Here is a 25,389-nt window from a genome sequence, read left to right on the forward strand (position 1 = left end):
AGGGGGCTGAGCTCATGCGGGACCCGGCAGCTACTGTCTAAACTAAATACTGCCGTGATGAAACGCCATATCATGGATTATCAAGGATTATTTCTGAAACAGTATGGAGCTCAAAGGCTTTCTCTCTTGCCGGTTATACCACAAGGTGAGTTCCTTTTTATTTCCTGCTTCTTCACACACATGCTCTCCAGTACAGGTTAGCTCTGACTGTTAGCGATGCTAATGTAAACATGCACCGACCATATTACGTCCAAAACAGTCGGGCATTGTTTCTGATAGCAACTTTCTGATAGGGCTGTGGGTGTAAAGCCAGCCTACATTTTCGATATTACGTCATATCGGACGCAAATCTGGATCAGCTCCGTTGTAGCCCCGTTTTTAGAGATTTGGGTACGGAGGAAAAGAGAGGGTTTTATTTTCTGACGCTGCGTGAGTTCCCTGACACACCGGGGACACATATTTATGTATAAAAGACATCAAAAAGTGCATTTTGCATGATAGGTCCCCTTTAAAATAATCTCTTTGATCAGGAAATATACTTAATGTGGAAAACACAGAACACAGTATGTTGAGTACCTGTTTACCAAAAGTTTGCAATAGTAAAATAATTCAGAGGACTCATATTTTTCATACCAGTTTCAAAATGTTGGACTCAAAAGCAACTGGAATTCACTTTATTCAGGTAAATAAAAAGAAGGAAATGGATGGATATGTCTCACATATATGAATATCCACCAGGAGCATTCATGCATAAACTAATCAAAACAATTTGACTAAACGGACAAAATGCACTTCTTTCAACACTTTAAACATCATCTAATCATACCAATATTACAGTGTATGACAATTTAATTTAATTTGCATTGACATATCTCTCGCGACGCAGATGTTCAACAGAGGGCAAAACAGAGGGGTCAAAGACATTATAAATAATATATCAGAATTACTTTATTCTGATGCTACGGTAGATACTATCTACTAGTCATAATCCAGAAAATGTCAATTGTATTTTTGTAAAACAAATGTTATTACTAAAATAAAACCCTTAACACATCAGGTTATCAAGACAGACTACAATCTCTTTTTCCTACTACACATTTAGGCGATGGCTTTCAAATTACATAATCAAAAGAAAGTAAACAGTAGGATTAAAATGAAAGAAAAACAAACAACATGTTTACCCACAAAGACGGTTTTAAAATTATATTCAACACTTTCACACCTAACTAAAACACATTTCAAATGAAGACCATGAAAACAGATCCAAGCTACAAAACAAGCTATTAGCAAAGGGCGGATTAATCATACACATACAAATATATCTGTTTAGCTGCCGTACTAGTAAATAACAGAACTAATAATTTATTTACAGGAAGAAGTCTGTTTAGTTTGATAGAAGGGAAGAAGTTAATACAATCAATGAATCCTGGGGATGGCATCTTGCTCCTATTAAAAGATATTATCGATATTCAAATTCTGATATTAAAGAACATTATACAGGCGACTTTAAAGGTGGGGTAGGTAAGTTTGAGAAACCGGCTCGAGATACACTTTTTGTTATATTCCATGGAATGCTCTTAACATCCCGATAGCAATGAATATCTTAAGTGCTTTGACAAAAAATCCATTAAAAAATGTCATCTGTGGAAGCTGTAGTACTGTAAAAAGCACGACCAATCATTTGAGCCGGCCCGGCTAAAATAACTGGATGGCCTACCTGCCTGTCAGCCTTCCATCTGTGCACAAACTTATCTTGTGCCCTCATTGGTCATGTGCGCGTTCGTGCGTGTTGGAGGAGGGGCTCTGTAAGGAAGTGGCAGATTTGTTCCGGCTGTGTATTTTCTAATTCTAGCGCACTCAAGCTGGTTTCTCCAAAATGACCTACCCCACCTTTAAAGAAGAATTAACGTTTACAGCTAAGGAATTTGAAATATCCTTTACAGAGAATCAGAGGGTTGAACCGAGCGATTTAATTGGTTGGCGATGGTCTCCTGCTGCCAACATTTGTCTCATAAAACCCATTATACAGGACCATAAACACATAAGCACGGGGCGATGTATGCTCATCAGGGCACTGATATAGAAGAGTGTGAACAATTATGGGGTTGAGTTTTCTTTACAGCGTTTTCTGTAAATGTGACGTGATGTTACTGTTATTTTCTGATCTATACCTTATGATTATGTTGTAATAAATAAGATAATCTGTCTTCATAGGCTTGTAACCAGTTCATTCAAATGCACTGAAGAGGTGTGATTAGCACATCGTAAATATACTCCTGGAGCTCGTTAACAAATCTATTTGCCTTTTTGTATTTAATGTATATTACTTTAAAGAAAAGGGGTTTAAGTCAGGGCAGCTGTGTTGCTTTTATAGAGCTCATAATATTATCAAGAATGCTTTGTGTCCTGGTTTTTTCGCTACAGATGATTTTATAATATCATGGTCAATAAAAACCCTCTCAGGTTATCACAGAAGGTAAGGGGATTCATATGAATTTCTACTTAAACAAGGCCATTTGAAAAAAGGTGTGCAAGTTCAGACTAATTTAACCAGAATTACATTTGAATTGAAAGTAAAAAACAAACGACAGACCCTCATCCAGAAATGTCTCCGTAAAAACACAAATAAACTATTTCTTGTTTACTGAACAGATTAACGTGATAATATATGTAACACTAGTAAAGTACACATTCATTAATGTATATGAATCTTAAGGTTTGATATTGAGATTCAGTGAAATGATTTTAAACAGTAAATCTTCGCTGCAGGAAAGAAATAGGTAACCCCTTGGTGGTGTAAAAAAACGTTAATGCGTGTTTAGCTGCAGTAATGACCAAACTATAAGACAATTTAAAAATAAAATGGACTCATCTTACTCCAATACATGTTTTAAAACAATATGTATAAAGCAATTATACCGCACAAATGAAAAATACAATCTTCAAGCACGTTTTGCAAGCTAAATGTGTTTCTTTAAGCCTGACAGAAGCTAAGATAACAAAACACTTTAAAAAGTCAAACATCGTCAGTCCCTCTGCATCAGCTGTCTTGACCATCCTTGTGTATACTGCTGCTTTAATTCCCATTTAATCTGACTCTGATGTATCTCAGTTAACAGTACAGATATTTAAAGGCACATTCTGCAATATCTCCTATTGCATTGTTGACTTAACAACAAGGACACACTTAACAAGTGTCATGGACGCAAAGCACCTGAAAGCAGCAGCAGAAGCAGTCTGCAACATGCGTCCTCTATACATGAAGAAATATGACGTCATCTCACTTTCTACAGGAAAGGAAAGGAAAGGAACAGCCTGTGTAGTTTGACAGTTTCACTTTGTGTAATCGCTTTCATTTCTATAGCTGCACATCGACAATCGTTGCTGCATCTAGGTGCAAAAGCATCAGATTCGATGTCTTTGGCCGCTCCTTTTGGTTAGAGATATTCTGTTTGGTGAACAAGTGCCTGAACAAATGACCTAGTTGACCAGATTTGATCTTTGGCTCTGAATGACGTTGTTATTTATTGCATTAATAAAATCATGCATGTGCAACAGTTATTACATGCAGGCGGCGCAAATATGAATAATTGCAGCATGTTGAGCAACATTCACGTGCCACTTCTTTAAAAAGGCGTGTGCAGTTCCTTTCCTTGCCTATAGGTGGTGCAGATTGCGATGAAGTGGACAGCTTGTCTGATAAACATGAATGAGCGAGTTTGTGAGTTATGAACTAGCTCCAAAAAGGTGCTTCACATCTAAACTACTGGAAATGACCCCTGAATCACAAACGGCGTTACCCCTTTTTCAGTAACACTTAATAAGGCCGAAGAGGAAATGTCGCAGACTGTGCCTTTAAATGTCTTGCAGGAGGCAACACATACAAATGCTTCAAGAGAACAACGTTTGTTACTTCTTTTCAATCTTCAGTGTTTTTACAAAACTCCAAAGGTCCTTGACCACCTGAGGAAGATATAGAGAAAAGGGGAGGGGGAGGGGAGGGGTAAAAGCAGAATAGAAAATAAATGATAAATCGTCCAAATGAAGTGCTACAGCGCATTAGAGTCATGACTCACTTTGACTACAGCATGATTTCTGTGCGTCTCGCCTGTGGGAACGCTGAGTTTAGCCGGGGAACGACGAGGGGTTGGGTGGGGGCAACAGTAACATACCAGAGTATATGACTAGGTGCTCCAGGTCTGACAGATCTCAGGCTTGGCTGATGAAACCAAAGCACTTCCACAGATGTTTCTACACACTGGGATCAACAAGCCCCCACCACACCCCCACTCTTTCCCCTGTCCACCCAGCCCTCGTGCCGCACTAAAGAGCTTTCACCTGCTCTCATAACTGTACATTGTTATACACACATTCATGTTTTGCAGTGGTTGCCTTCCTGCAGATGTTTTGATGCAGAAAACACAGCTTTGTTATCCGACACACGGCCTTGAATTACAGAATTTGTGGAGATAATCTAAAGGGTGATTCATCCATGCTCTGCAAAACAAAGTGCAGGGGGCTCTTGTTTTTGTTCTGAAATGACAAGCAGCATTAGAAAAGATTTAAGTCCTGCATTAAAGAAAAAAAAAAAACCTTTTGGTCGGGTTGGTCAAAAGGCCTTGAATGTGAAAGAGACTGGTACCATCCACATACCGCCAGTCCCTTCATTAAGGCTACACAAGACACACACACACGCCAGTAAATCACGGAGAAAGAGTTTGCCCTGGCAGGTGTACTCCCATTCCATCTCAAGAGAGCCCGCTGACACAAAATGAATATAATTCAAAGAGAACACGCTGTGCTGCGGAGACATTTGGGGCAAAGTGGACAGTATGAGGACAGTGTGAGGAACCATGATGCATTCCTGGGCATCTATCAAGGCAAAAAGCTCTTAAAACTTGGGACGAAGGTTGATATAAATGTGAGCGTGGCTTCAAACCAAACTCCTGACGGTTATGAGACTTATGATGCAAGAGGTATACAAGTTAAAACATAGGTCTTAGAATTAAACAAAGACCAGTCTCAGATGCCTCGTAATCAGGGCTCTCCAAACCATGTGCAATCAATAACTATATAGTATACAAAATACATCTCGTGATTACTTACCTTTTGGTCTGCGATTTTAAAACAACTCTTCAAGTAATTTTCAAACTTCTGCTCGGTCTTCGGTAGTGGTTTCCCCTGATGGACAAAGGGCCATTAAATCATCAGCTTAGCCTTGCGTCACACATTCAATTAAGAGAGGTCATTTGCAAAAAAAGAAGATGACAGCCTTACCTCCTTGGCGGCGGTTGACAACTTGCTCTTAATCTCAGTCAGAGAGGGAGATTTAGACGGGCCAGCCTGGGGTTTGTCTTTTCCTGGGGCAGGTGTCTTTGAAAATAAAACAACTAGATAAGAAGAACTGATCCAAGTGTCAAATAGAGAGAGATTTAAAGAGTTGTAGATGAAGAGATAACTTCATTTAAGGCCGCAATATGTCTTGTTTTACTCAGGTTCAGCTCTACCCTGTATCTTTCTGTGCTCATGTTTGAACTCAACACACAACTTGTTAGTGATAGATCCACTTGCTGACCGACAGGCAGCCGTATCGTGACCCGCTCTGTCTGGGTCTGTGTTTACAGGCTTGGCGTGAGACACCAGCTGGACGGAGATAAAAGCACCAGAAAGGACAAATGCTAGCCCAATTACACCATCTTTTCTTTACAAATACATCAGGTACAAATTATGTTTTTTATTGTTTGCAAGCAGGAGAGGGCAAGCCCTTACACTCCAATGAGTAATACAGATTGTTTGTCAAATGTGTTTTTTGCCCTTGATGTCAAATCCTAACGACCGAACCAAAGGAAATGAAGTGAAACTTATAATGTGTTTTTTTCGGACATAAAATTAATGACTTCCACAAGAAAAGATAACACTTTGTTTCCTCTTGTAAACATTTCTGAATGGTCAAGACAAAAAACACAAGACAAAAAACCACCATTTAAAGGGGTCCTGTTATGCTTTTGGGGGTGTTCCCTTTCCTGTAGTGTGTTATATATGTATGTGCATGTCAATGGTCTGCAAATGCTCCAGAGGGAGTTTCTCTCCGAAAAACTCCATCCTTGCCTGAGTCGTTGATTTATATGATGCTCCCATCAGCAAAAACACGTCGGTTTGCTATCCTGGCTCCAAAATGGTGGAATGAGCTCCCCATTAGCCGCGTTCACACCGGAGTACTTTTCACCGGACTTTTCGCGTTTAGTTCCGTTAGTACCCCTTATGTCGCGTTCACACCAAAAAGAGAACTTAGTTCAGAAAACTTTTACCCCCATGTTTAGTGCCTGCTGAGAGATGGTACTTTCCTGGGGGAAAAAAGTGCCCCAGTTCTGATGGGCTGGGCGAATTGCAAACCACGCCCCGTACAACTCTGAAATGTTTTGTAGAGCCGCCATTTTATTATCCTGGCATTAGCATTATTAGCATTAGCATTAGCCCAGTGCACAAACGCAGAGAGACTAACTTATGGCAACACAAAATAAAACATGGGAGCGGTGGAGATGAGGAGGTGTCGGCGTTCTGGCGATTTACTCTGAAGGCTTCAGTAGAAGCTGCTGGGAGTCCCAGCAGCTTCTACTGAAGCCAGTCCCCAACTCCGGGGACTTCCGGCCGGGGACTTCGGGTGGCAGTATACGCCGTGAAGTTGTTTGCGGCCTGCCAGTAAACCCAAAGCAGAAGAAGACGAAGTGACGTCAGCGGCTCATTTGCGTAATCTTCCCTCAGGGAAAAGTACTCCGGTGTGAACGCGATCTATACTAAATGCCCTGGGGTAATAAGTGCCGGGGCACTGAGTGCCGGCACTAAATACGGCAAAGTACTTGGTGTGAACGCGCCTAATGACATTAGGACAGCAGAAAGCTTACACATCTTCCGGCGCAGACTAAAAACCCATCTCTTTCGACTCCACTTCGAGCAATACAATTACTAACAAAGCACTTATATACTAACAAAGCACTGGCTTATCTAAAGCCAGTTGAGTAGCACTTGAAATGTTTTGGCTCTATGAAACCTGATGTACTTATATGATTCTGTTTTCTTCTAGTTTGTATCTTCTTGGTCGAATGCACTTATTGTAAGTCGCTTTGGATAAAAGCGACAGCTAAATGTAATGTAATATGAAAGTCGTTGATTTATAGCTTGGACATAATGACATCACTACGCAACACTCACGCTTCTATTGGCTAGCGCTCCAACACCTTGCATGTGATTGGATAAGGGGCGGAACATCTCTAAGCGGTTGACAACAGAGCCAGCCAGCTAACCAATCAAAGCAGACTGGGCTCTGGTTTCAGACAGAGGGTGAAACGAGGTGCTGCAGCACAGGCAGTATGAGCACTACATACTGATATGAACCTGACAATGAGCAGAATAGGGCCCCTTTAAGTACATGGAAAGCCCATAAATACACATATGTTGTAAGTGTAGCAAAGGCCTTAGTTTAAACAGTGGTCACTTAAAACACATTATGATACTGCTATGACTTGCATGTTGATCTGATTGATCAAAATACAGGATATCATGTAAAAAAGGGCCACAATTTAGAGAGCTACATGAACAATCGGGGCCACAGGTGTGTTCAGAGCCGAGGCCCCAGAGGTCCTCAATTAGGAAGTGTCTGAATATGACACAACAACAACACACACACACACACACGCCATACATCGTGACTGCATGTTACACAAGACACAGAGCCTGTCTCTACATGTAAAGCCAGAGTGGAATCCAGTGAAATTGCAGGGTTTCATTGATAGCCAGACACACATTTCAGAGAGAAGAGGTGCCGTGTATAAAGAAACCTTTGAGCCTGCGAGGCAGAGAAATACAGTAAAAGCTCACCAGCAAATGGACTCTACTTTAATCATTTGTTTCTACTTCAGAACAATTTATTTTCCCCGTAGATCTTAGAACAGAAAACTATCTAAGCATTTTTTTTTTTGTTAACTTAAAGTGGACCTATCATGCAAAATGCACTTGTGTACGTCTTTTATACATGAATATGTGTCCCCGGTGTTCCAGGGAACTCACCAAGTGTCAGAAAACACAACCCTCTCTATTTTCCTCCATACCCAAATCTCTAAAAAAGGGGCTGCAACGGATCTGATAAAAACTGATCCAGATTTGAACACTGTCCTGACATCAGGACGGTGGCGCTACGGCTATTGGGCCAACTCCACCAATCAGGAGGAGACAGCCACGGCCATTGCCGTTCGAAAGCGCTGGAGACGCTGTAGTACATATGCCAGGCCAGTAGATGGTGCTGTTCTCACTGAATCTGCCCTTGCAAAAACAGAGCTAGAAATTGTCAAATTGAGCAAAATGAGGCATGGCTAAAATGCATGATGTTTGGTATTTAAAAAAAAATAAAAAGTATAAATATGCCTTATATAGGTATGGTCCTACACTATATTATTCAAATATAGCATGATAGGTCCACTTTAACATTTTACTGATATCATGTTTTCGTTTGTATTGTAATCAACCTCTTTCTGTTTTGTTTTGCTTTTTTATTATATTGTTATGGCTTTTAATTCAGGAACATTTAACAGGTATCATTGTTCATGTTTTATTGCATTTGAACACGTTTTTTTCTTTTCTTATTATAATATTGTTGTCGGGTTTTTCTGCGTGTTCTATTAAGCACTTTGGGCTGCGTCCTTGCATGAAAAGGTGCTATACTAATACAAATATTTATTATTCTACACTAGCATAGACCATAAGGGTAAAGATCTCCATTCCTACTGGAAAAAAAGCATGCATTGGATTTGAATCCAGGTTTCTTCTACTTGTTTCAATAACTCTCATGTTATTATTATACATCAAGTTGCAAGCAAACACTTTTAGGCTGCCATAGAGACAGATCTTTCTTAAAAGTTGGATACAGCTTGAAGTGCTATAGGTATAGGTAAGAAAGCTGGTTTCTTAACAATCTCCTCCTTGAGCTTGTTTTGATAAAAGCAAGCAACAAATGTCATGTGTAACTACTTCAAACCCCTTTAGCAACGTCAGGCTGTAAAAACCTGCAGTAAGACTTGCAACAGTTAAAAGCAGGTGGAATCATCTGGAGAAAATAAAAATTCTCTCTCTCTCGTTTGAAAAATGCAATCATCTGTCCCTGTCCCCAAGAGATCTGCGTTTTATAGCACAGATCAAAAGGTATAAAGTGAAGAAAACCCTGACGCACACATACCACACTCCGAAAGAAAAAAAAGGGCACATATGTTGCTGGCTCCGGGCCAAACAAATGTACTACGTATTTATTATTTATGGGAAGCTCTCTACTTCCAAGGGACAGCTGTGGACCTGAAACAGCTGATAAACACACAACACAGCTTTTTCATCTGGACCCAGACAATGATTACAGATGCCACGAGAACTTAATCACAAGCACACTATCATTTGATGTCTTGTCTTCAATCCAGTGCAAACACATGGTGGGACACCTTTGCTCATCAGGTCTGTCCACGGATGTCATTTTGTTGGAATGAGAGCGTTCAGAGGCCCTCGTCTGGGAACATATCAGCTCAATGGAAACTGTGACTTTAGACCTATAAATTGCACATGTGAGTTTTTGGGATGTTTCCCAGTTCAATTCAGGAGATTAATTGTTAGAAGCCAACAAGCTTACACTCACGGGAAAGTAACTAACACTAACAAGGCAGGCACCTGCTGTAACACATGTCAATCAGTCGCTAAAACAATGACTCACACCCTTTTGGGATAAGCCTGAGTGAAGTGGTATATAGTTTTACGACTGTGACGTGTGCTCGAAGGCATCAGCGTCTCTGAAAACCCATCAATCACAACACACCAGCTGCGAGATAAAGTGACTTTGGATCGGCACATCTCTAGTTATCTGGTTCTCATGTCGAGCCTGTTACACAAGAAGGTGCAGCTTCACGCTGGGCTGCGAGAGGTGAGAACTGCGGCAACTGGCAACAGATCTGACAAGCCAATCTAATGACCAGTCACCTGCGTTTAGAAAAAGAAAAAACAGACGCACACGCCCGCTTCCTCGCTGCTCAGGGGCATCTGGAAGCGCAAGCTGCACCAGACATCAAACGCTGGTAATGGGAGCAATTGGGAGAAGGTGTGTCCAGGAAGTAAGGGGTGTGAATGGGTTGTAGAGAGGGAACAGTTGTTGTGTGGAAGTGGAGAGGAGAGGGGACGGGGGCTTTTCAGAGCTCCAGAGAGTTAAACTGGCTGGGATGGTTTCAGCAGTTTAGCTGCCGATCGGCTAATCCCCAAGAGCATTTCAAGAGCCACCGTGTTATGTCTGGACAACGGCCACTACAGAATTAGCCCCCACTCAGCGAGGACTCTGGCCTGAGGGGGAAACACTCTCCTGCCTCAGGAATTCAGAAATCCAGTGGCTCAGTGTTTAAAATCATAAAAAAATAAAGTGTTTCTTCAAAACCGTCCGAAAAGAAACAAATCATTCAGAATCAGAATGAGGTTTATTGTAGGTTTACAAATGCAAGGAATATCATAAGTGTACATTGTACAACTATAGTAGAAATATAACAGAATACTAGAATTTAAAGGTGTCCTATTATGCTATTTTCAGGCTTATATTATGGGTCTCAAGATATATACAAATATATATCTATGATGTGTTTTGCTCAAAATACCAAACAGATCATGCATTTTAGACATGGACTGGATCAGCTCCGTTGTTCCCCCGTTTTTACAGATTTGGGTACGGAGGAAAAGAGAGAGGGTTTTGTTTTCTGACACTTAGTGAGTTCCCTGACACACCGGGGACACATATTTATGTATAAAAGACATCAAAAAGTGCATTTTGCATGATAGGTCCGCTTTAAAGTGGAGAGCTGAGCAGATTTTAAAAAGAGGCGGAGTTGAACAGAAATGTGCAAAATGTTCAGAGGAGTGTGCAGGATTCACAGTTTTAAAATAAGATTTGCTCACAATGACCACGAGGTTTGCGAGTGTGTGAGATGTTGTGCTTTCAGCGTATGTAGCAGGCTCCATTTACAGGCACAGTGCGTTACATTAGCGCATTATCATGCGAGCCATTCCTTTTACAAAATACTGTGAACCTTGCCAATTCTACTGTATTTTGCCCATTACCGTTTATTGCTACCTATAAAAATTGCACAGCTGTCTTGAAAGGCTGGTACACTAGTATATATTTTATCGCCAAATATGTGTGATTTTCTTTTTTTTAGTACTTAAAATCTTCTTTATTTGCTCCTATCTTTATAACCACATTCCTTTCATTATGTGTATCTATGCATAGTTATATACACCAAAGCAGATTCCTTGTAAGTGTAAACCTACTTGGCAATAAACCTTGCCGACACATAATGCCTTATCCAAACAGAGTCTCTATCAAAGTCGTCTTTTATCACAGTTTCACGCCTTGTGAAATTTGTAAACTTGCAAAGGATCTTTCCAATTTGTATTCCCTTGTGTGTGTGGGAGCTTTGGGGAGTCGGGGGGGTGGGGGGGGGGGGGCATCAAAGCTGGCCGCAACTCTATCTGGCGGGGTCAGGTCGAGGGGTCGCGGGTTTAAACCTCGCCCCCAGGAAACCCGTTAGAGGTCAGGTGTGTTTGCTTAAAGAGAGCCAGAGTTCAAGCTGTGGGTTTTGAGAGGCGGCTGTCCAACACATTCCATCGGAGAAATCAACTATCAGGTTGAGATAATTGCGATGAGCATTTATCACATTCCTCGCCTCTGGAATGGGAAGGCTCTCCAAGTTTTCTTTGGTATATTTAAATTGTGAAAGCCAAAAAGTGCAAACTATTATCCTAGGTCGAAGACACCTTTTCTCTTTTAGAATTATTTGTATTTAAAAAAAACACACAAAAACGTTTTTTTAAGGTTTCATTTTGACTTAAATAGGTGCACTAAAGGCAGGCAGGAAGCAAACAAGAGACAGAAGTATTTGAATTTTATCAGACACCGAATTTATAGCATTGAAAATAATTACTTTGAAAATCATGTATCTGAATTTTTTTGCTCCGAATTTACCTATGTGAAATAAAAATGTAACAATTCAAGTTAAAAACATTTGAATGGACAATTTCGGTGTTTAAAATTCGACGTCAAACATTTCGATGCAGCATCATCCGGGCTACCCAGAGACAGGATAAGCAATTTAATTGTTTTAACTTGAATTGTTACATTTTTATTTCACATAGGTAAATTCGGAGCAAAATAATTCAGATACATGATTTTCAAAGTAATTATTTTCAATGCTATTAATTTGGTGTCTGATAAAATTCAAATACTTCTGTCTCTTGTTTGCTTCCATACCTTAATGTTTAAATCAGGAGTGTCCAAACTTTTTATTAGAAAGTTGGGTTTAGGGCTTAGGGTTAGGGTTAACACGTGAATTAACACATGAATACAGCTGTGCAGTATATTTGTATATACTTATAATTAAGAAGTCCAATATAAGACAAGCAAAAGTTTCTGGTGTGAGCCGTATTACATTATACTTTTAGAATTAGCTGTGGGCCAATTCAAAGTGGGCCACGGGCCGCATTTGGCCCCCAGGCCGTAGTTTGGACATCCCTGGTTTAAATCCTGTTAAAAGTGGGAGTTTCACATCTGTTCACAAAGAAGTACAAGGTTTTCCATGTCATGCTCTTTACTGCTTTTCTTTCTGGGGAGTTGTGATCACATATATATATGTAACAACATATACGTCTCTAAAAGCTGTTTCTCAAATTACCAAAATCGATGATTCAATGATTGCCAAATATGCTGTTCATCTAAAAACAGTTAAAGTTAGTTTAAATGCTAAAATGCAGAGTTCCTGTTGTCTCTGATTTATATAATATATTGAACTGAATATATTTGGGTTTTGGAATGACAACACATTTAAAGACTTCACCTTGGGGTGGGATGGACATGATCCACATTTCTTTAACATTTCATCGACTAAATGATTAATTAATTAATCTAGAAGTTAATCGGCAGATCCAGAATCAAATGAATTGTTAGTTGCAGCCCTAGCTATCTCTAATTGGTTTTATGTCACATTATTTTTGTTTTAATTTGAAGACCAACTTCACTGCACCTGTAGACCTGTGTTGCTGAGAAACCTGGCTCTTATGGCGCATTTCCACTGCAGGGCCTCGCACGGCTTAGTACGGTATAGCTAGGCCTTGGTAGGCCAGGCTCACTTTATGCTGCGTTTCCATTACAGTTTAGGAACTGGGGTAGTAACTATAGTAACGCAGTGTAGGCGGAGCCGTGATGTCATCTTCAATGAGAAACACAAAACCAACATCAGCCGTTAGCTGTTAGCCCTCAGAGCTCACAGCTCCTCATATCTGTTCAGAAACTAGACAAAAGTTAAACAAGTACAAACCACAGACTGCCTGTGTCATGGCGAATACAGTCGCTGGTTTATTTATGTCTGTATAGGCCGTTGTTGTGAGTGTGGACGGTCGGAGCATATACAACGTTAGCTTAGCCGATCTCCATTCAGCAACCACGCATTTTAAAAGGTTTTCGCCTGCCGTCTGTCTGCAGACTTGTCAAAGCATTAATTCAAGGTTTTTACTAACCGGTATCAGTATGTTGTTACTTCGGCATCATTTTGAAACGTGTATTACAATTAAATTACGGTCAAATATGTTCATTTCGTTGTAGTTGCCAGCGATTCTCTCACTAGTTTAGCATACTCAGCCCGGTTGTTGGCCCGGAAAGAACCTCGATTTTGGAGAGCCAGAAAAACTGTGAAAAAGTACCCGCTAGCCGGAACTACGCCTAGTGGAAACGCAACCAAATAAGGGCCGGGCACGGCACGGCACGCTTAAACCGCGCTGTAGTGGAAATGCGCCATTAGTTGACCACAATAGCTGACCCTTGCTCTACAGTTTAATGGCTGTCAACTAAATGACAACTTTAATGTCACACTTCTTCTCCCTGGCCTTTTAGTTAGAGCGGAGCACGACTCCTGACTTTTCCCTGTGTTTTTTATATATCTGTTGTAATTTATTGTCTTTTATTGTGATTGTAGTATTGTGTTTTTATGTGATTGTAGTATTTATTACATGTACAGCACTTTGGCCCGACCAAAAATCGCTTTTAAATGTGCTTTATAAATAAACTTTGATTTGATTTGATAAATAAACTAAATAACAACGAGGAAACAAAGATGCTTTTCCTACCTTAACTTGAGGTTTGATCCCTGATCCTGATGGTTTTCCTGAGGGGCCGTTTTGTTTCACCGGAGTCTTGTTGGGCTTCTTTGCTGAAAACCCTGGACTCTGAAAAAAGTAAAAGAAACACAACAAATATAGAAATTCAATATCACCAGTATGACATCATTATATTTTGAGGAAACAGCTGAATTCACCATTTTGCTTTAATGAAAAGCTCATAAAAATAAATATAATTAAATATATAAAAAAATGTATGCTTAGTTATTCACAGAAAATTGAACGTGACATGACAGCAGGAGGAAATCATCAAAGCAGCTGTTCATTTAACTAACCCTCTATAAAAAAGTATGCTGACTAACTTTGAACTAACTTACAAACACTGAGGTACTTCAGGTCAGATTGCTGGCCAATTACAGTATTTAATAATATCTATATCCATCATATCCCTGTTGTTTTGTTTCAAGCTGTGACAGTGGTTTCTTCCCACAGTTTTCTCCTAATATATTATTTCATGTATTAAAATACATTTGGTGCTCTGGTAGTCGTGTCATGTTGTTTTGAAAACTCCCATATCACAGGTCTGATTGCCAAGCCTCTTTTACAGCTGACAAAATATAATCAGCTTGTAACATAACGGGAACCACATTTGTAGAAGTGTTTGCAATTGTGGTTAATTTTCTTGACTCGATTGCCATGAGCTGTTCATGTCATTTTCACTCAACCATTTTAGATTGTAATCATTTCAATGCTGCACATGCTGGCTAATGTTAAAAGCCGTTTTACCCATGTGCACAAAAGCATATATTCTACAACAACCACAAAACAACACAATGTCACACTAAAGGCTAAAGGAGTAGTGGCAGTTCCAATGTTAAGAAGTTATTGTGAAAAAAAAGTGTGTCCATTAAAACTGACAACCAAAGTTGACTTGATATGGAATGAAACTGAAATCATCTCCCAGCATTGTTGATGAAATGGCTTACGAAGCACTAGAAACACTCAGTAATTTGTCACTGATCGGACACTGGTCCCCCGATAACTTATCATTGTTGCTCTCCACACTGGAGGCCTTCCTGTCAGGTTTCCATTGCTCTCAGTCACCTGTGTAATTACCTTGTAATAGCCGAGGCAAGTACCTGCATTTACCGAGCACCAACCCTCTCCTTGGAATGGGCTAGCTGTGTAATTGCCTGTGTTGACATAACTGCTACAAGGCAATTACACATGTTATTTCCTCGAGCAATGCCTGGTAATACAAGATGCTGTGAGGCAGTTTCAGGGTGGTTGCAACGCTTTTTTTTCATATTTAAACACAAAGGACAGACAACAATCATGTCAAAGGTAAAAAAATGATTAATACAATTTGACTCCCTGTGTCTAATGATTTTTAAAACTTTTGAATGATTGATTTAAAGGGGACCTATCATGCAAAATGCACTTTTGTACGTCTTTTATACATGAATATGTGTCCCCGGTGTTCCAGGGAACTCACCAAGTGTCAGAAAACACAACCCTCTCTATTTTCCTCCATACCCAAATCTCTAAAAAAGGGGCTGCAACGGATCTGATAAAAACTGATCCAGATTTGAACACTGTCCTGACGTCAGGACGGTGGCGCTACAGCTATTGGGCCAACTCCACCAATCAGGAGGAGACAGCCACGGCCATTGCCGTTCAAAAGCGCTGGAGACGCTGTAATACATATGCCAGGCCAGTAGATGGTGCTGTTCTCACTGAATCAGCCCTTGCTAAAACAGAGCTAAAAATTGTCAAATTGAGCAAAATGAGGCATGGCTAAAATGCATGATCTGTTTGGTATTTTGAAAAAGAAAAAGTATAAATATGCCTTATATAGGTATGGCCCTACACTATATTATTCAAATATAGCATGATAGGTCCACTTTAAGACATGTTAATACCAATGGAGGCCTTTTGTTTGGATTCATCTTTGTAATGCTATACAAGACTTATAGGCTGGGGCCCTGAAGTGACATCCTCTTTTTCTGTTGTGTTCTCAGTGCCAACACTCGCACAAATTATGATAATTGTCTCAAATAATAATGTCAGATTTACTTGTCATGGCAAAGCTGTCAAATTGCAACTCAGACATCTAAATACAAGGCACCATACACCTCAGGCTATTCAATTTTAACACAATGTGGTCCAACCAGAACAAAAAAGTATTCAACTTTACAAAACATCAAAACCATGCGAGGAAAAACACAGGAAGACTTCAGCTGAGTCCTGTTTGGATCAAATATATCTGATCAAAGAAATCAGATTTAAACTTGGACGACTGTGATGCCAACTGTCCATAAAAAACTCTATGGACATTTTTTAAAAGGACACTGTGAAATATCAATGTTTACAGTAAATGTTTTTTTGATTAAAGTTAGAATTCTGGGAAAAAGTATTTAATTATCTTTTCAGAAAATTTCAGAATTCGGACTTTAAAGTAAGAACTCGTAAAAAAATCACTTGTCAATGAAAATGTCACATGAGGCAACAATCCTCTTTCGTAAAAAACAGTAATGAAGTTTGTTAAAACAAGAAAAGATTAAATAAAATATGTTACTGAAATAACTGTAAAAAGATCTTCCCAGCCCAACTTTCTATAGTTTAGTGCTTCCATTAGTAAAGACTGAGACAGGTTAACTATGGAGCTAACGAGAAGGAGGGTAAAGGAAAGGATTAAGGTCATGGAGGTGGATGTATCGGAGGAGAAGACAACAGAATAAATCAACAGGTGACAGAAATGCTCAGCTGTCATCTGACCCTGAGGCGAGGATCGCGCTCACGTCGCAGGTATGCGCATCTGCCCCGCTTTGATCTTTTTTGGCTGGCACAGTTTGCACAAAAAAGAAATCACAAACAGACACCGAGGTAAAAAAACGAGGCCGATACACACATGCACCCACACACTTGCAAACAGTTGTGGTAACACGCAAAACAAGTGTTCAAAGGCAAAGGCCAGGTGCAAAGCTGAAATGGCATGAGACGATAAAAAGAAGCAATCATATTAACAGTGGGATGACAGAGGGACAAAGATATGCAGAGGGACTGAAAAAAATGGGGGAAGATGTTTCCCATAACTGGTTTGTGTGTCTGTGTGTCTGTGTGTCTGTGTGTCTGTTTGTGTGTGTGTTTGTGTGTGTGTTTGTGTGTGTGTTTGTGTGTGTTTGTGTGTGTGCTTCCCTGCATAAATACTGTAGATATGTTTTAATAATGTTTGCATTTGTACTTAGATTTACAGTAAGTGTGCATGCCGACAGTATATATACTTTTGAGTGTGTTTGCATGCATGTGTGTGCGTGTGTGTGAATAGGATAACATAGTGCCGTCTTGTTGGTGAGACGGTGAGAATTTAAGCAGATTACAGAGAAGAAATCCGATCATTACGCCACACAGACCCTGTGTTTTACTCGTGGAAAACAGGTGGGTACATGAGGGAACAGGATGAAAAAGTTCCATGTTGTGTCTCGTACGGAGAGGTGGACGGTCAGTGAGTGCACGGATGGGAAGGGCCTGAAACGAAATGCCACTATAGGATTCAGTCTGTGGGAGTTTAAGTGATGTTGGTAGAAACAAAAAAGGGGAGCGGGCCGGGTGGAGGAATTCCTTTACCACAAAAACAAAACTGAAGGAGCGCCCTGACACCTGGTGGACAGCAGGGGACTGGAAACACTAAGTAGGATTATTCTAGTGTAATAATAAAAGTTTGGTGACCTGAAAAAGACATTTAGTTTGGTTTTAACAGTGATGAGTCCCCAAACATTTCAAAATATTATAAAAAGGAGAGATTTCTTTCTTCATAATCTTAAAAAGGTAAGAAAAGAAAAAAAAAAATCACAAAAAACGAATTTCATTCAAGTCTATTTGACTTTATTCAAACAATTCTCTTTGAATTATTTGGTGTTGTCTATACCCTGTTACGTGCCTTTTGTATTTTATTTGAATTGTATTGCTACTCCCACTCATAGTCTGGACTCTCTGAAATAACACAACATCCGGCAGTGGCTCAGCCAGTAGGGGCTTGGACTGGGAGCTGTAGGGTCGCCGGTTCAAGTCCCCGACCAGACCTAAAATATGGAGTGTGGACTGCTACTTGGAGAGGTCTCAGTTCACCTCCTGCCCTGCTGTGGTGCCCTTGAGCAAGGCACCGGACACCCCCCTTCCCCCCTCATTCCCATTGCTCCCCGGGCGCTGTACAATAGCTGCCCACTGCTCCTAGTACTAGACTCCTAGTTTCTCAATCTCGAGGAAGGCTGCTCCAGAGCCACTATTTCAAGCATACTACGTCATCGAGTGCCGCCGAAGGACTGTACCAATGTCCAGCATACTTGGAATTCTACCGAGCCCGGCGTACTTCGTTTGGAGAAATTTAGAGTGTGGACTCCGCGGTCTTAAAATCCCCACAATGCTTTGCGCACGGACCAATATACCTAAATCTGTGGCGGAAAATGTAAGGCGGGGCCTCTCATATGACGCACACTTGCTCGCCTGTTCCACTCTTCGTTTTCCGAATGCCAGGAAGTATTCTTGCCTCGCTTCTGAAGCAAGACGCTCAGAAGACATGTGCTACCAAGCAAGCGTACTCGACATTGAGAAACACCCCTAGTACTAAGATGGGTTAAATGCAGAGAACACATTTCACTGTGTGTGCTGTGTGCTCTGCATGTGTGACCATTAACGAGGGTTTCATCCCTCCCAATTCTCTTCTATTCTGTATCCCAAAAGAAAAATTTCCTATTGTGTACAAACATGATGATCGTGATAAAGAAGTAACTGAAAAGGGGCTTTAATTCAGACTCATTTTATTCAGATAGGCTTTCTTGACATGATACCAAATGTTGCGTATCACAGCTTTTTTTATTAAACACAAAAAATAGATTAGCTTACTTTTTTGAGCTCTTTTCCAACATTCTTTTGAGGCGTCACATCATTTTCATCGCTGTCATCGTCTTCACTAAAGATAAGGAAAATATAAAAGGTGAAAAACAATCCAAGTTGTCTCTGCACAAACAAAGAGAAATAGACATACACAGTGAAATTAAGCATAAAACATACTCGTCATCGTCGCTGTCGTCATCGTCGTCCGAATCCATCTTCAGTTTTTTCTACAAGCAGAAATAATAATTCCATCATCTTGAAAATAATAACAGTTTTGCACAAAACAACTAGGGATGTCCCGATCCGATCACGTGATCGGGGATCGGGAGAAAAAAATCGGGGATCGGATTTTTTTTTTTTTTTTTTTTTTTTTTTTTATAAAATATTTTTATACATTTTATTTAATGTTACAAAACAAAAATGACCATGTTCACGTCTTAAAGTCATCCTGAGGCCTTAGTTTTGGGTTAAAATTACACAACATCATGTATGTGTTGCTTCTTTTGGGCTTGTTTTCATAGACCTGGTTGCTTATTTCTCTCAAATCTGGCAACAGAGTGGGCGCAGTGTCTAATAGTAGCAGTAAGCTAACAAGAGGCTACGTTCAGCTGGTGACTCGGGAGTCGGGACAGAGAAAATGTCAGGAGTTTGGAAGTATTATAAAATTAAAAGCGAAGGCAGTGTAACAGCCAGATGCAATGTTTGCAAGGCGGAGGTTCCGCGTGGTGGAAAGAACAGAGCTACGTTCAACATGACCAATCTAATACAAACACCACCAACAACAACACGACGAGTACACAGCGGCCACTCGGGTAACGGCACTGAAACAACCGACACTTTCAGAGACTTTTAAAAGGAAAGAGAAACTACCCCAGAACAGTGAAAAGGCCAAAAAGATAACAGCCAAGATAGCTGAATTCATCGCGTTGGATGACCAGCCGTTATCTGTTACCTTTTTTTTCCTCTTAATGCATTGCATAAAGATCGGATCGGGAAAAATCGGTATCGGCAGATTGTCAAAATCAAATGATCGGAATCGGATCGGGAGCAAAAAAAGGTGATCGGGACATCCCTAAAAACAACCTTTAAGTAACTATAACCCTCTTCTCAATATTGACTTATTGTGACAGCTTTTTATCTCGTTTCTTTCACTCAATGTGAAAACATGCACTTTTCCCTTTTGTTGAATAGACGTACAGCAAGCAGAAATAGCACCAATGCCATTATTTGATCCTTATATCATCTAAACTTTAAAGGTCCCATGTCATGCTTTTCTGGTTATTACCCGTCCCCTTGTGTGTCATGAAGGTTTTTGTGCATGTAAACGGTCTGCAGAGTCACAAACCCTCAAAGTACACCCTGTAGCGAGTAAAACTCTAACGCAGAAAAGACCTGTCTATGCTGCCCCAGAACGCCTCGTTGGGGATTTCTCTTTTTCCATTGTTTACTTCTTGGGTATAGTGACGTATTTGGGTATAGTGACGTAACGTAACGGCTCCGCGGATTGGTCCGGAGCCGTTACGTTAAGTCCGTGGATTGGTCCATTTGGACTTCCTCACACACACACACTCAATCTTTTCTCAGCTGCCTGAGACGGCAGGACGCGGCGAGGCTGTGAGTCTGTGTGTGAGCACACAGACTCACAGCCAGGCTGCGGGTGTGTGTGTGTGTGTGCTCGGGCTGGTTTCGGGCTGGGTTTCGCTGTGTCTCGTTCATAGGGAGGGAGGGGGGGCAGGAGCTCCAACAAGCCGTTTAGGACAGAGAGTGAATACACATACTATACAGAGATGCTGTATGAGAAACCAATGTGAGTTTGGAAAGTTGAACAATATAAATGTATTCTAGTAGACCTCAACAATGGAATTATGATCAGTAGAAATGGCCATGACATGGGACCTTTAAAATAAAGTTTTAAAAATGATTGACTAAACTTAAATCTTTTTCTTTGGGGTCATTTTCCCAGAGTGTTGAAGCAGTAAGTAAACACACTGAGGTAGCTACCAAAGGAGGCTTCTTCCCCGACATCAGGCTTGCAGGCCGCTTCACAGGTGACGAGTTGTTCTCCTCTTCTTCATCGTCTGAATCCTTCACACCTACGAGGCAAACACTGGTTACAGCACGGCATAGAGATACTTTCTGATTAACCTAGGCCAGGGGGGTCCACACTTTTTTCACTGAGGGCCACATACAGAAAAACATAGGAAGGGCTGGGCCGCTCACTAGAGGTATACTGCCTCATAAAGTGAGTTAGCAAAATCAATCAAATGTAGGTCAATTATTCTTGATACTTGAAAATGCTTTAAGAAACACAACAGCCTACAACACAACTCTCCAAATGGTTTGACAGCTCATTCCTTAACCCTTGTGTTGTGTTCGAAAGCTGTTACCGTTCGTGGTGTTCGCGGGTCAATTTTGACCCACGATTTATCTCAATCCAAAACACAACAAAAAAATGACTATCATCCAATATTGTTTGAACTACATCATAACCAAATAATATTACTTTTGTCGGTAACGGAGTAGTGTAACGCGTTACTTTTATAATTCAGTAATCACACTACAGTTACTAACATTGCCCCGACACGCGTTACTTCGTTACTTTTATAAAATCAGTCATAATCACACTGACAGACAAGAGGGGTTTCCGCCGCAGGTTTATATGTACGTAATCTGCGCGTCCACATTTCCACGTGCAGTGCTGCATAAACATGGCTGAGTCAGCGATAACTTTCGAGGGGTGGAGGTATGCCCATTATTTTGAGTTTGTCCGAAGAATAGACAGGAATGTGACGGTGAGGTGCAAACTGTGTCCAGGCCAGAAGCTGTTATCCACTGCTGTAAACACCACGTCAAACCTCAACAAACACCTGCAAAGAACACATGCTAAGGTGAAGCTAATAGCTAAGGACCCCCGAACCCAGAGTGAGGATGTTGTGAGTGCGCCCGCCGCCGACTCCGAAGCAGCAAAAATTACCGGTAACCAAAGCAGAGATGGACAGGCTTGTAGCATCCTTCATAGTAGAGGTAATGTTGCCCATTTGCACAGTGGAATCACCATCGCATCGTTCAGAGATATACTGCGCAAAATACAGACAGCAGGAGACAGAGGACAGCCATAGTCAGAGCTATCTGGATCAGTCTTATGCGACAATGGAAACTGAACTAAAGAGAACATTTAAAACTTTAGCAGTCTGCGTGATCTGACTGTAGGGAGGGGCGGGCCGGCCCTGCGAGTAAAGTAACGAGTAAAGTAACGAGTAAAGTAACGAGTAAAGTAACGAGTAAAGTAACGAGTTACTTTATGTAGAGAGTAACGAAGTAGTGTAATATATTACTTTTTTTTAAAGTAATATGTAATATATTACTTTTTTTTAGTAACGACCCCATCTCTGATCATAACTAACTTATTATGCATTCATAACCGTACAATCCTGTTGTAATGTTATTGTATGGCCCCAAAACACATTACACCACATATTGCACACGTGCATGTGTGTGTTCAGGTTCAAGTGTTAGTGTACATATTCTTTGAGAAAGGTTGAGTTCTCGAGAGCCGATCGCATGACGTAAAATACATGACACTTTTCTCTGTGCGCGGCAAAACAAGCTCGCCAAAATGGCTTCACCGGTCTGGCAGTATTTTAAGGTGTCCGAAAAAGACAGTAAAATAGCGGTATGCAACGTGTGTGTGAAGCAGAAATCCTGCAGCTCCACCCGCTGTGACGGACCGGTGAGCGGAGCGAAACACACACTAAGAGTTAGACCTAACACACTTAGCTATTTTATCTACCTCTGGAACAAGCTAAACTAGTTATACATATGTTTATTATTCACTGTCGGCCGGGTCACTCATTACTGGATCAGTGAGCTGCATGAGATACTGACGGGCTGTCAGGAGAGGGAGAGAGGAGGAGAGAGAGAGAGGGAGAGAGAGAGAGGGAGAGAGAGAGAGAGAGAGAGAGAGAGAGAGAGAGAGAGGAGAGAGAGAGAGGGAGGGGGAGAGAGGAAAAGAGAGAGAGAGAGAGAGAGAGAGAGGGAGAGGAAAGGAGAGCACTTCGCTCATTTCTCCCGTGTTATTATCCAAAGTTAATGTAAACTTGAATAATGTACTTCATTTGAATGTAATAATTATGTTGGTTGTTGTTTGTGGAAGCGCCAGTGAATGAGCCCCATTAACTGAGTTTTAAACATCACTTTAAATGGAAGATCCCCATAGGCCCCGCCTACTCGATCGGATCGGCGATCGGTATCGGCCGGTACTGATTCCGGCGATCGGCTCCAAAATTGGCGATCGGAGCATCCCTAATTTTAACGATGTTGGGAAATGTATTCAGAGTTATATTTTGTTCCTTTATGTCTGTTATTCTAGAAGAGGTAAAGGAAATAGCATATTACTGTAAACATGATACTCACTAACAAAATGCTGCCCGCTGATGTGAACTGGTCCAGAGCCAGACTGGAGACGGAAGGTGACTGGAGGCGTGATTTCAAATCCTCCTAAAGTCATCTGGACAAATAAAACAAATTAACAAAAATATCACAGGTCACTTAAATCAATGGACAGTAAGCATGAAAGAGGCTTAAAGCTACTGTGATGTTACATTCAAATGTCCATATACTGCTCATATATGTGCCTTTTCTTTACTTATATAATATTGTGTAGTCCCTTAAATACATCACTAAATGCTGTCACTCACAGAGGGCATGACGGACGGTTTCAGGGCAACCAGTGGGACTTTGGTTGATTTCCCATCATAGGTGAGACCCTCCACTTCCACCATGTGGAACTTATCCTCAGCCTCAGCCCCCAGACACACCTGGAAAAGAAACACACCAAGTTTGATTCATCCGGATAATGTTGCTACAGATATCCCTTCACATTATTTTTTCACTTATACGTTTTTGTAGATGATTAGTTCCTCCCTTAAGGGTCTACAATTCGGAAATACCTGCTGGTAGCTTAGCAGTACTAAGGATTGTACTTTGAGTTTGCTTCAATTGTGACCCCTTCACTACATACTTTACTGGTAATAAGTCTAGAATGGGGTCATCCCTGTGTTCCCAAGATAAAATGTATATGCAATATAAGTCCTTAAAATACATGTCACCCTTTACATCCGTCTTCCTACTAATTTAAATATTTACGTATAAGAAGTTGTTCTGTTGCTCTCGTTCTGTTTTGAGTTGGTCTAGCTCTATTTTGAGCTAATGTGTCTCTTCATATTAACTAACAATGTAATAGACTTGTAATTGATATCTTTGGAGTCTAAAATGCAAAAGAAAAAGGGGAAATGGATGTTTCAAAAACAAACAAACATTGAAAATCAATTCAGCTACTGCAGATATATCAATGTTTATAATCAGGAAAACTGTCTTACAAGGACATGTTGGTGGGTGTAAGGGGTATACAATCATCAGGCTGTAAGCTATGGATGGGTATCTGAAATATGTTGACCCAAGGTAACACACAGTGCATTGAAGTGAAGCAATTTGATAGGTATCCGCATATTAAAAGGACATTACGCTGGGAAACATGAAACCCTGTGAATAGCCAATTCCAATAAAGTGGCTCAAGTTTTCTAAACAATCTGCTAAATAATATATATCTAACCCTTGTGATGTTTCCTCTTTAACATGCATATTGTTCAGTACATCTACGTGCAAAGGAAAGTCAATAAAAGAGCCATCCTTACTGCTTTGAGTGACAGCTGCTGCTCCGTATCATCGTCGTCTACGTCAACTCTGAACTCCCGTTTGTCGGATTTGAGGGTACAACCTGCAGAAAACGATACGTGCAATGTGTAAATAACGCTATATTTGTATTTATATGGAACACAACACACACATGCATACACTAAACTGACATGCAGATGTTTACTCTTTGCTAAAGCTGTTGTTTCTCTATGCTTTGTTTGACTAGCTAACAAAAGAGCTGAATTGGCGCGAGTTGGGGAAGGCAGGATTTAAGCTATTTTCTCTTGTAAAAAATAGATACATGTCTACTTGTGCATGATAATATGACAGTTATATTTATTGTGTGACCAAAAATAATTGAAGTTTGCCTGAATAAGCAAGCTTACCAAACAAATACATCTGAGGTCTGCTCAAATTTGAGATATCGTCCTCCATCTTTGTAGTGGGTGGGCTACACTTCCGTAATCTGGTTTGACTGACACATGGCTGAGCCAATGGGGAAGAGAACGTACCCGACGTTAAATCTCACTTTAGCCAATAGGAATAAAAAATGGGCGGGACAAATGTCAATGTATGTTCTTACGTTTCAACACTAGATGGAGGTGTCGTAATATAGATTGAGGACAT

At 40.6% G+C, this 25,389-nt stretch overlaps 1 protein-coding gene across 1 annotated transcript; it reads right to left on the reverse strand.

The window, feature by feature from the left end:
* Window positions 1-623: 623 nt before the first annotated feature.
* On the reverse strand, window positions 624-25,229 carry npm1b (nucleophosmin 1b). The gene is made up of 11 exons (XM_034133801.1): window positions 25,149-25,229; window positions 24,762-24,844; window positions 23,766-23,885; window positions 23,482-23,575; window positions 21,070-21,161; window positions 19,246-19,295; window positions 19,078-19,144; window positions 14,185-14,283; window positions 5,278-5,373; window positions 5,107-5,181; window positions 624-3,963 (listed from the first exon to the last, which is right to left on the reverse strand). Exons 1-11 carry the CDS (start codon window positions 25,195-25,197, stop codon window positions 3,910-3,912), a joined length of 879 nt encoding a protein of 292 aa, XP_033989692.1. The 5' UTR covers window positions 25,198-25,229; the 3' UTR covers window positions 624-3,909.
* Between the last annotated feature and the right edge of the window lie 160 nt (window positions 25,230-25,389).

Source organism: Trematomus bernacchii, unplaced genomic scaffold (genome assembly GCF_902827165.1).
Source record: "Trematomus bernacchii unplaced genomic scaffold, fTreBer1.1, whole genome shotgun sequence".
In the NCBI taxonomy this organism is placed as follows: Eukaryota; Metazoa; Chordata; class Actinopteri; order Perciformes; family Nototheniidae; genus Trematomus; species Trematomus bernacchii.